The following is a 12,920-nucleotide window of genomic DNA, read 5'->3' as shown; positions in this document are numbered from 1 at the left end:
ACAATAAAACATACAATTATCAAGAAGTATGAATGTCCTGACTTCTGCGGAGGCCATATTACGTAAATGCTGCGTTGCCAGTGTAAACGTCGGATTGCCCTTGTTACAGAGCCCGCCACCAAACCTGGTTCAGTGCGGCGCTGTCCATGGTGCTGAAATTCGCAGAGGGACAGCGAGTGGAGCTGAAATTACTAGTCAAGGGGCCGCCAGCTTTTTTCTCCACTTCTCTTCAAACAACAATGCTCAACTGCTTGTGCTTTAAAAGTACTATGTTTATTATTCAATATCACAACTTTCATTTACTGATGAGAAAAAATAGACATAATACATGACGATCCAATTGATTTAGTCGCAAATTGGGACAATCTGTGAGTAAAATTAGGGTATTCATTGTAAAACGTAATGGTGTATGTGGAATTGTTACTCTCCAGCATATGAATAGGCTATAACAAAGCAATGCAATTATTTTTATGAATGGGTAAACTGTTGCGGAGCCGCAAAATCCACCAGTAATGTCTCGCAGTCACATCATTACACTGTTTAAGATCTGGTGGAACAGTTTTGGTTTGTGTGGCTACTTGCAGAGCGATGTAAAACGCGCAGCACACGCGTTACATAATTACAACGTGTGGGTGGATGAAATTAGCCGAAGGAAATCATGCTGTTGTAAAATAGCAGCTCCTTTGGGATGCAGATAGGGTTCTGTGGCACACGGTTTTCGGCGGAACCTGTGACAATATCTCTTTCACACGCAAGCACGCACACGCACACACTCACATTCACTCTCTCTCTCTCGCTCTCTCTCTCTCTCTCACCCTTCCTCTTCTGTAGACTCTCTCTATCTGGCTCGCGCGCTCGAACTAACCTTGGCTCAACGTCAGAGGCTGTGCAGCAGTGCAGTATAATGGGAGCGTATGCAACCATAAATGCCTCATAGGCTGCTATCGCGATTCTGCTCTGCTTGGCGCTCTCTGCTCCTCTACAGACACACCTCCCGTGTGGATATCCGACTCCTCGTGTCTCACCTGAGCCAGGCGCCAGCCCATGTATGAGCCCCTACCGGATTTGTACCGCCCGACATGGATGTCCCGCCGTCTCGTGAACCGGAGGATATTTTCTTGGCTTAGTCAAGTCGGAAATCAGGCCGGGACTGCTAATGGGTTTAGGGGAAGCTCGAGTGACCATGCCGTGATCCTGCGACTGGGCTGCCGTCACCCTGCCGAACGACTGTAAACAGAATTCCGGGGGACTCAAACGCGTACGGGGGATCACCACTGTGCATTTTACAAACAACATGAAGATTACTTCCCTGCTGATAACTAGTCTCGTTTTCAGGTTCAACCTCAGGCTGCTGCTTCTGCTGCTGTTTCTTGGATACTCTCGCGGGATGCCACATGTTTTAAGATTTGGTAAGATACTTTGTTGTTTGTAGAGGAGACAAGTATTTGTGAACCTCTCATACACTGTAAAGGGGTTACCCTGAATTTGACAGTAATTTACATGCAGTTCGGTGAATATGGTATCAAGCACGTAAGCCTGTATTATACTGTAAAAAATGGGGGGGGGGAAGTAAATGCTACTGTTATCGGAATTAATTATATTTCATGGAGGCGATGGGTTTGTATTTCTCAGTATTTTACTCCAATTACAAGGGGTTTGTGCAAGCAGATTGGCTGCTAACTGTTTACACATTACAGCATTTTGATTAATATTTGGTGTTCTATATCACTTGCATTTCTAGAGGCCTTAACAAAGGCTTTCAAACTGGCAGCAACTACAGGGCAAAACATACCAAAAGAACATCAAAAAACAACAATTTAAGGTTTAAGACTAGCTGCCACTCCAATCTGTAGCCTATCCATTTTAAATTGATGGGGCTCTATAACCACATGAAAGTTAAATTGGTATAGCATTCCCCCTCAGGGGTGCAACACATGTGGCCTTTTACAAGGCACGTCTCAAAATATGCAATGAGACAGAAACAACAATTCCATTTACCCACTAGTTGTCAAAAGGTTTTCGGCACTCAAAAAGATACAGTATATGTTATTGTATTCTGTGGGGTAGAATTACTGTACCATTCGAAATACAGACATTTTCCCACAATGCACCATCATTTACAATATGATGCTGTAAAACGTTTGAGTTGTTTTTGACTTTTAGTGATAACTAAAATAACTGAATAAATGACTGCTTTCCATTACAGTGTAGGCTATCTATTCATAGCATTCAATGGTTCAGGGAACCCTGTTTGCTCTTCATGTACCGTTCAGAAGTTTCAGTCACTTAAAAATGTTCTTGTTTTTGAAAAAACAAAACAAATGTTTGTCCTTCAAAATAACATAAAATTGATCAGAAATACAATGTAGACAATTGTAGCTGGATTTTTAATGGAATATTCTCACTCCTGTTCCAATGGCACGTTGTGTTAGCTAATCCAAGTTTATCATTATAAAATGCTAATTAATTATTTGAAAACCCTTTTGCAAGTATGTTAGCACAGCTGAAAACTGTTCTGATTAAAGAAGCAATAAAACTGTCCATCTTTAGAGTAGTTGAGTATCTGGAGCATCAGCATTATGGGTTTGATTACAGGCTCAAAATGGCCAGAAATAATAAACTTTCTTCTGAAACTCATCAGTCTATTCTTGTTCTGAGAAACGCAGGCTATTCCATGTGAGAAATTGCCAAGAAACTGAAGATCTCGTACAACGCTGTGTACTACTCCCTCCACAGAACAGTGCAAACGGGCACTAACCAGAATATAAAGAGGAGTGGGAGGCCCCGGTGCATAACTGAGCAAGAGGACAAGTACATTAGAGTATTTAGTTTGAGAAACAGACTAGCCTTCAAGGCAGAGTTGCAAAGAAAAAGCCATATCTCTGACTGGCCAATAAAAATAAAAGATTAAGATGGGCAAAAGAACACAAACACTGGACAGAGAAACTCTGCCTAGAAGGCCAGCATCCCGGAGTCGCCTCTTCACTGTTGACGTTGAGACTGGTGTTTTGAGAGGTACTATTTAATGAAACTGCCAGTTGAGGACTTGTGAGGTGTCTGTTTCTCAAACTAGACACAAATGTACACTGCTCAAAAAAATAAAGGGAACACTTAAACAACACAATGTAACTCCAAGTCAATCACACTTCTGTGAAATCAAACTGTCCACTTAGGAAGCAACACTGATTGACAATACATTTCACATGCTGTTGTGCAAATGGAATAGACAACAGGTGGAAATTGTAGGCATTTAGCAAGACACCCCCAATAAAGGAGTGGTTCTGCAGGTGGTGACCAGACCACTTCTCAGTTCCTATGCTTCCTGGCTGATGTTTTGGTCACTTTTGAATGCTGGCGGTGCTTTCACTCTAGTGGTAGCATGAGACGGAGTCTACAACCCACACACGTGGCTCAGGTAGTGCAGCTCATCCAGGATGGCACATCAATGCAAGCTGTGGCAAGAAGGTTTGCTGTGTCTGTCAGCGTAGTGTCCAGAGCATGGAGGCGCTACCAGGAGACAGGCCAGTACATCAGGAGACGTGAAGGAGGCCGTAAGAGGGCAACAACCCAGCAGCAGGACCACTACCTCCGCCTTTATGCAAGGAGGAGCAGGAGGAGCACTGCCAGAGCCCTGCAAAATGACCTCCAGCAGGCCACAAATGTCCATGTGTCTGCTCAAACGGTCAGAAAAAGTCTCCATGAGGGTGGTATGAGGGCCCGACGTCCACAGGTGCGGGTTGGGCTGTAAGCCCAACACCGTGCAGGACGTTTGGCATTTGCCAGATAACACCAAGATTGGCAAATTCGCCACTGGCGCCCTGTGCTATTCACAGATGAAAGCAGGTTCACACTGAGCACGTGACAGACGTGACAGAGTCTGGAGACACCGTGGAGAACGTTCTGCTGCCTGCAACATCCTCCAGCATGACCGGTTTGGCGGTGGGTCAGTCATGGTGTGGGTTGGCATTTCTTTGGGGGGCCGCACAGCCCTCCATGTGCTCGCCAGAGGTAGCCTGACTGCCATTAGGTACCGAGATGAGATCCTCAGACCCCTTGTGAGACCATATGCTGGTGCGGTTGGCCCTGGGTTCCTCCTAATGCAAGACAATGCTAGACCTCATGTGGTTGGAGTGTGTCAGCAGTTCATGCAAGAGGAAGGCATTGATGCTATGGACTGGCCCGCACGTTCCTCAGACCTGAATCCAATTGAGCACATCTGGGACATCATGTCTCGCTCCATCCACCAACGCCACGTTGCACCACAGACTGTCCAGGAGTTGGCGGATGCTTTAGTCCAGGTCTGGGAGGAGATCCCTCAGGAGACCATCCGCCACCTCATCAGGAGCATGCCCAGGCGTTGTAGGGAGGTCATACAGGCACGTGGAGGCCACACACACTACTGAGCCTGATTTTAACTTGTTTTAAGGACATTACATCAAAGTTGGATCAGCCTGTAGTGTGGTTTTCCACTTTAATTTTGAGTGTGAATCCAAATCTAGACCTCCATGGGTTGATAAATTTGATTTCCATTGATAATTTTTGTGTGATTTTGTTGTCAGCACATTCAATTATGTAAAGAAAAAAGTATTTAATATTTCATTCATTCAGATCTAGGATGTGTTATTTTAGTGTTCCCTTTATTTTTTTGAGCAGTGTACTTGTCCTCTTGCTCGGTTGTGCACAGGGGCCTCCCACTCTTCTCTATTCTGATTAGAGCCAGTTTGTGATGTTCTGTGAAGGGAGTAGCACACAGCATTGTATGAGATCTTCAGTTTCTTGGCAATTTCTCATATGGAATAGCCTTCATTTCTCAGAACAAGAATAGACTGACGAGTTTCAGAAGAAAGTTATTTGTCTCTGGCCATTTTGAATCTGTAATCGAACCCACAAATGCTGATTCTCCAGATACTCAACTTCTCTAAAGATGTCCCGTTTAATTGATTCTTTAATCAGAACAAACAGTTTTCAGCTTTGCAAACATAATTGCAAAATGGCTATCTAATGATCAGTTAGCCTTTAAAAATTCTAAACTTGGATTAGCTAACACAATGTGCCATTGGAACACATGAGTGACGGTTGCTGATTATGGGCCTCTGTACGCCTATGTAGATATTCTATTAAAAAATCTGCCGATTCCAGCTACAGTAGTCATTTACAACATTAACAATGTCTACACTGTATTTCTGATCAACTTTATGTTATTTTAATGGACATATTTTTTTGCTTCTCTTTCAAAAACAAGGACATTTCTAAGTGACCCCAAACTTTTGAATGGCAGTGTATGTTGGTTTGATCCTTTGTCAGTGGCACACTGTGTTGACCCTTTCTTCAAAGAGGAGGGATATGGTGATTTGGATACCTACACATTAATTTGAAGGACAATGAGAAACAGTGGGGCAAAAAAGTATTTAGTCAGCCACCAAATGTGCAAGTTCTCCCACTTAAAAAGATGAGAGGCCTGTAATTTTCATCATAGGTACACTTTAACTATGACAGACAAAATGAGAAGAAAACAAATCCAGAAAATTACATTGTAGCATTTTTTATGAATTTATTTGCAAATGATGGTGGAAAATAAGTTTTTGGTCAATAACAAAAGTTTATCTCAATACTTTGTTATGTACCCTTTGTTGGCAATGACAGAGGTCAAAACGTTTTCTGTAAGTCTTCACAAGGTTTTCACACACTGTTGCTGGTATTTTGGCCCATTCCTCCATGCAGATCTCCTCTAGAGCAGTGATGTTTTGGGGCTGTTGCTGGGCAACACAGACTTTTAACTCCCTCCAAAGATTTTCTATGGGGTTGAGATCTGGAGACTGGCTAGGCCACTCCAGGACCTTGAAATGCTTCTTACGAAGCCACTCCTTCGTTGCCCGGGCGGTGTGTTTGGGATCATTGTCATGCTGAAAGACCCAGCCACGTTTCATCTTCAATGCCCTTGCTGATGGAAGGAGGTTTTCACTCAAAATCTCACGATACATGGCCCCATTCATTCTTTCCTTTACACGGATCAGTCATCCTGGTCCTTTGCAGAAAAACAGCCCCAAAGCATGATGTTTCCACCCCCATGCTTCACAGTAGGTATGGATGCAACTCAGCATTCTTTGTCCTCCAAACACGACGAGTTGAGTTTTTACCAAAAAGTTATGTTTTGGTTTGATCTGACCATATGACATTCTCCCAATCTTCTTCTGGATCATCCAAATGCTCTCTAGCAAACTTCAGACGGGCCTGGACATGTACTGGCTTAAGCAGGGAGACACGTCTGGCACTGCAGGATTTGAGTCCCTGGCGGCGTAGTGTGTTACTGATGGTAGGCTTTGTTACTTTAGTCCCAGCTCTCTGCAGGTCATTCACTAGGTCCCCCTGTGTGGTTCTGGGATTTTTGCTCACCGTTCTTCTTCATTTTGACCCCACGGGGTGAGATCTTGCGTGTAGCCCCAGATCGAGGGAGATTATCAGTGGTCTTGTATGTTTTCCATTTCCTAATAATTGCTCCCACAGTTGATTTCTTCAAACCAAGCTGCTTACCTATTGCAGATTCAGTCTTCCCAGCCTGGTACAGGTCTACAATTTGGTTTCTGGTGTCCTTTGACAGCTCTTTGGTCATGGCCATAGTGGAGTTTGGAGTGTGACTGTTTGAGGTTGTGGACAGGTGTCTTTTATACTGATAACAAGTTCAAACAGGTGCCATTAATACAGGTAACGAGTGGAGGACAGAGGAGCCTCTTAAAGAAGTTACAGGTCTGTGAGAGCCAGAAATCTTGCTTGTTTGTAGGTGACCAAATACTTATTTTCCACCATAATTTGCAAATAAATTCATAAAAAATCCTACAATGTGATTTTCTGAATTTTCTTCTCATTTTGTCTGTCATAGTTGAAGTGTACCTATGATGAAAATTACAGGCCTCTCTCGTCTTTTTAAGTGGGAGAACTTGCACAATTGGACGCTGACTAAATACTTTTTTTGCCCCACTGTACATTACAGATTGAAATGGACATTTTAATCACATGCTTTTCCTCCAAATTATGAAATTGCAGGCTTTTGCATGACCTTGCAGTCAAGCAAACAAGCATATTCCCTGAATGGTCTGTATACGTGCCCTTACACTGAGAAACAGAGGGTTGGTGGAATAACATGAGATGAATGGTTGGATTCCCTTATTTTGCTTACTCAGTCATGGGCCTATGTAAACCTGTTTAGTCCAGATACTCCATATCTATATGAAACAGCTTGAGGCAGAGCACCAAATCAAATCAAACATTATATTAATACTATTGTAGGATGTTGGTTAGGCTTATAGTACCAGGGATGTATGAGATTCCGTCACTCGACAGGGTAAGGTTCAATTTAGAGAAAGGAAGCTTAATCCTGTTATTGGTCATAATTGTCTTTCATACAATTCAATTAAAATAAAGGCTAAATGAACACAGCAACTAGCCGACCAAAAGCTCCAGAGCCATTGTTTATAATAGCTATCAATTGCTTTGGGGTTCCCCTTAAGTCCAGGCACCACAGGCTGAAATGACATTTTTGTATCTACCTATCCATTTTGAGATTTGTTGGTATTTTGGACCAGTATCTGTCAGAAGTTTGGACACACCTACTGTTTCAAGAGTTTTTCTTTATTTGTACTATTTTCTACATTGTGGAATAATAGTGAAGACATCAAAACTATGAAATAACACATATGGAATCATGTAGTGTACACACTATACCCAAGCGTACCAATTGATTTTGTACTGTATGTATGTGGTAGAGGTGGAGTAGGGGCCTGAGGGCACAGGGTCTGTGAATGTATTGTAATGTTTCTAAAATTGTATAACTGCCTTCATTTTGCTGGACCCCAGGAAGAGTAGTAATGGGGATCCATAATAAATACAAATACAACATTTCGTAACCAAAAAAAGTGTTAAACATATCAAAATAGGGACTATACAACTGAATGCCAACAACTTAAATGTGTCTTCCACATTTAATCCAAATATATTTTATCGTAACGTGTGCTCATTATGGCGCACACTTGTCACCAACTTTACGCGCACCTGCGCGTCATCAGACTCACCTGGACTCCATCACTGCCCTGATTACCTTCCCTATATATGTCACTCCCTTTGGTTCCTTCCCCAGGCGTTATTGTTTCTGTTTCATGTCTGTGCGTTGTCCGTGTTTCTTATTTTGTATTATTATTTTGTTTATTTATTAAAACACTCACTCCCTGAACTTGCTTCCCGACTCTCAGTGCACGTTGTTACAGAATAATGGCTCAACTAAGGGAAGCTTCATGGAGTGTATTTATCTTTTTGTTTCGGTGGGAATGACATATGTTTTATGTTCTGTTTATTTATTAAAACACTCACTCCCTGAACTTCCTGACTCTCAGAGCATGTCGTTACGTCGCACTTGTTGGCTGTTTTTCCTTCACTCTGTGGTCCAACTCATCCCAAACCATCATAATTGGGCTAAAGTCAGCTGATTGTGTAGGCCAGGTCATCTGATGCAGCACTCAATCACTCTAATTGGAGGTGTGTTGGGTCATTGTCCTGTTGAAAAACAAATGATAATCCCACTAAACCCAAACCAGATGGGATGGCGTATCCCTGCAGAATGCTGTGGTAGCTATGCTGGTTAAATGAAGTGTGCCTTGATTTCTAAATAAATCAGACAGTGTCACCTGTAAAGCACCCCTACACCATCACACCTCCTCCTCCATGCTTCATGGTGGGAACCACACATGAGGAGATCGTTGGTTCACTTACTCTGTCTCACAAAGACATGGCAGTTGGAAGCATCAATCTCAAATTTGGACTCAACAGACCAAAGGACAGATTTCTACCAGTCTAATGTCCATTGCTCATGTTTCTTGGCCCAAGCAAGTCTCTTCTTATTATTGGTGTCCTTTAGTTGTGGTTTCTTTGCAGCAATTCGACCACAAAGGCCTGATTCTTGCAGTCTCTGAACAGTTGACGTTGAGATGTGTATGTTACTTGCACTAAGTGAAGCATTTACAGTTGTCTCCAATATAAAATATATTTAGACTTGTTTCACACTTTTTTGCTTTATACATTATTCCATATGTGTTATTTCAGAGTTTTAATGTCTTCACTATTATTCTACAATATACAATGTAAAAGAAATGATACAAATAAAAAACCCTTGAATGAGTAGGTGTGTCCAAGCTTTTGACTGGTACTGTGTATATACAGCTTAAAAAAAGATTTTCAAAAACTCAAATATTTTATTATGTTTATCATACTACTTGAATACATTTTTTGTATGACTTTTAACTACTTTAAATGGAGATACATCTACCATTTGAAAGCTTACTACATTGAATTACACATAATGTAAAAAAAGCCAATTTCATAGAGAATGTTCCAAACCGGACTATATTTAGTAAGTTACTTTGAAGAGATGGTGATTGGGTCTTAATAGTCATTTGGCATTTGGTAGTCTTCCAACTTCCATTTCCCAAAAGTCAGATTCTTCCCACACGCCAACTCTTTTTTCCCAGCTTCAGAAGCATCTGCATTCACCAAATTGTGGTTTTTCTTAGATATATTCTATGGACTGGCCCAGGGGGAATTGTTGATCTATAGTAGTAAATGTTATCCTAGATAACATTTTCTTGAAAAAATGTCCAATATGCATATTGTAATCAAATATTTTGGATTATATTCGTGTCTACATTCAATTGATAAAAGTGTATTGTGATATAAATGGCATAAAGATTGTTGCTTGACTTGCAGTAAACTTCTGTTTAGAAGTACATATTAGGCCTGTTACATATTAGGTACATATTAGCCCCCCCCCAACATGTCCTCCGCCATAAATGTAAACATTGCCCGGGAGTCGGGGCTCAATCAATCCCACACGGGGCACTCATTTTTGATCCATTGATAAAAAAGGTTGCCTACCATCATCTGATAGCATATATAGGCCTAAATAACTAGTGTCTTGTCAGTCAATGTTTGCATGGTTGCGAGACCGCCTTCGAGTGATGCTGTTCCTCAAAGCGTATTTCATTTTATGTTGACAACACACTCTGACAATCTTAATCCCCCCTGAGGCTCCTGTTTAAAAATCAGCCCGGGTCTGCATGAGCCGCCAATATGGTACAGGGATGTGCTATTGTTACTGCTGCAGCTTTCTCCTATATGTCCTCACACACTCACCGATTTCCGGTCTCGCACACTGTCTGACAGGGAGGCTGGCTCTGCAGGCAAGTGCGCATGTTTGCCTTCATCAATAGCTCGGGAGAGATACACAGGAGATAGATCTCCGCCTACGCGGGTGATTCATGGCCATATCTTGAGACTTCAGGGCTCAACAGCGTGCTCGTTGGTACAGACACAACATTTTCCCTATGGACGAGGTCAGAGTGCAAATGCGCCACAAGGCATACTGTGCCGCTGGAACGACTAGATAAAGTGATCTACAAGTGGGAATGCTCAGATCAGCACCATGGACAGCGACTTGCCACAGCCGCGAGCGGGCCCTGTTAATGTTTCAACCGCTCTTTCATCATTTTGAGGCAACGTTGAAAAAGTTTGACTATGTGAAACCGTTTGTCATTTCCCTGGAGACTATTTATATTTCTGGCTTTTTAAGGCCATATTTATCACTGTCGGTTTATCTTACTTATCCCCTCTTTTGTTGCCAATACTGTGTTAGAGTGCAATATCAATGTCTGGTTGTGGAGGATATCTCGGTTTCACAAAGAATCTTGAGGAGCTGGGATCAAAAGCAGAGCTGATGTGAGATGGTGTTTTCTCCGCTGTTTTAATTGATATGGGGAGAGAGAGAGAAATCTAATGAGGAAACCAGAAGCAATAATACAATTTCCTCACCTCAACTCCATTACTATAGCTGCTTGTTCAGCATTTCCTGCTTGGCTAGTCCTTCTGGTGGAGTCTGTGTACGGAGAGGTCAGTTCTCCTGTGATGCTGTGTCCCTCTACTGCCCCACACCTACACACACACACACCTACACACACCTACACACACACACACACACACACACACTACACACACACACACACACCTACACACACACACACACCACACACACACCTACACACACACACACACACACACACACCTACACACACACACACACACCTACACACACACCTACACACACACACCTACACACACACACACCTACACACCTACACACACACACACCTACCACACCTACACACACACTACACACACACACACACACACACACACCTACACACACACACACACACACACACACACACACACACACACACACCTACACACACACACACACTACACACACCTACACACACACACACACACACACACACCTACACACACCTACACACACACACACACACACACACACACTACACACACACATATTTGATTTCTACATGGTTCATGTATACGTGTGTCTCATGCTGGTAGTTCTGTATGTTGCTCTGGATAAAAGCATGTTTTATGAATCACTAATGTGCCAAATAAACTGAATATTTGTCAACCTTGACAGTTTTTTGTGTTGCTTTCGATAAAGGCATATGCCAAATTCAGCAACTAAATTACCATATTAATTGAGCTCCCTCATTACATAAAAAGGTAGTTTGCTTGAATGACAGGTTAGTTATATGTGACCGACTGCCTTGATTCCGTCTTATGTAGCCAAATTGGAAATTCTGTTTTTACATTAAATGTAAACAGAGACTCAGAGCTACAAAATGGTATATCATACACTGCATTTGAGGAACAATGGGAAAGTCATTCTGCTTTGAAAGTTGATAAACTTGTTACCTCACTTTTGGGAAAATGGGCTGTGAACGTGTTGTTGCTTACAGTGGTTCTTCCTTTAAAAGTTACGTCAAACTGCAACCCCCCTTTGCTGGCTGCCGCAGAATTCTATTGCACGTTCTTTAATTGTCAGCCATTGTTTCCATTAATGCTAGTTAGTGCTAGTTTGACCACCAGAGGGCATCATTAAGAAGCATTTGATAGCTTTCAATGTTGGCTGTACTGGAGAATTTAAAACCTTTTTTTAAAGAACATAATATATGAGATGTTAATGTGAGTGTAGCGAAATGCTTGTGCTTCTAGTTCTGACAGTGCAGTAATATCTAACAAGTAATCTAACAGTTCCCCAACAAGTACCTAATACACACAAATCTAAAGGGGTGAATGAGAATTAGTAGATAAGTATATGGATGAGTGATGGCCAAGCGGCATGGGCAAGGTGGAGTAGATGGTATAAAATACAGTATATACATGTGATATGAGTAATGTAATACAGGTGAACAATATTAAAGTGGCCTTATTTAAAGTGCCATTGTTTAAAGTGACTAATGATCTGGTCTTAATGTAGGCAGCAGCCTCTCCGAGTTAGTGATTGCTGTTTAGCAGTCTGATGGCCTTGAGATAGAAGTTGTTTTTCAGTCTCTTGGTCCCAGCTTTGATGCAGGTAGTGAACTTGCCTTCTGGATGATAGCGGTGTGAACAGGCAGTGGCTATAGTGGTTATTGTCCTTGATGATCTTTTGGGCTTTCCTGTGACATTGGGTGCTGTAGGTGACATGGAGGGCAGGTATTTTCCCCTGGTGATGCGTTGTGCAGACCGCACAACCCTCTGGAGAGCCTTGCGGTTGAGGGCGGTGCAGTTGCCATACCAGGCTGTGATACAGCCCGACAGGATGTATCTGTAAAGTTTTGTCAGGGTTATGGGCGCTGATGCAACTTCTTAACCTGTGTGGGTGGACCATTTCATTTTGTCTGTGATGTGTACCCCCAGGAACTTTAAACATTCCACCTTCTCCACTGCTGTCCCTTCGATGTGGATAGGGGGGTGCTCCCTCTGCTGTTTCCTGAAGTCCACGATCATCTCCTTTGTTTTGTTGAAGTTGAGTGAAAGGTTGTTTTCCTGACACC

At 42.3% G+C, this 12,920-nt stretch overlaps 1 protein-coding gene across 3 annotated transcripts in view; it reads left to right on the top strand.

The window, feature by feature from the left end:
• Positions 1 to 779: 779 nt before the first annotated feature.
• The window catches only part of LOC112217391 (glutamate receptor ionotropic, kainate 2-like), a 202,341-nt gene continuing 190,200 nt past the window's right edge, over positions 780 to 12,920 (top strand). For 2 of the 3 annotated variants that reach the window (XR_006079246.1, XR_006079245.1), the window contains exon 1: positions 780 to 1,409. Coding sequence is in view for 1 of the 3 variants with exons in the window: in XM_042300585.1 (XP_042156519.1) it covers positions 1,295 to 1,409 (115 nt within the window). In the remaining 2 variants the exon portion in view is untranslated. The remainder of the gene's footprint in view (positions 1,410 to 12,920) is intronic. The other variant, XM_042300585.1, reaches the window with a different exon arrangement.

Source organism: Oncorhynchus tshawytscha, linkage group LG18, assembly GCF_018296145.1.
Source record: "Oncorhynchus tshawytscha isolate Ot180627B linkage group LG18, Otsh_v2.0, whole genome shotgun sequence".
NCBI lineage: Eukaryota > Metazoa > Chordata > Actinopteri > Salmoniformes > Salmonidae > Oncorhynchus > Oncorhynchus tshawytscha.
The sequence above is the reverse complement of the archived record's forward strand: the minus strand, read 5'-3'. Positions and strand labels throughout refer to the sequence as shown.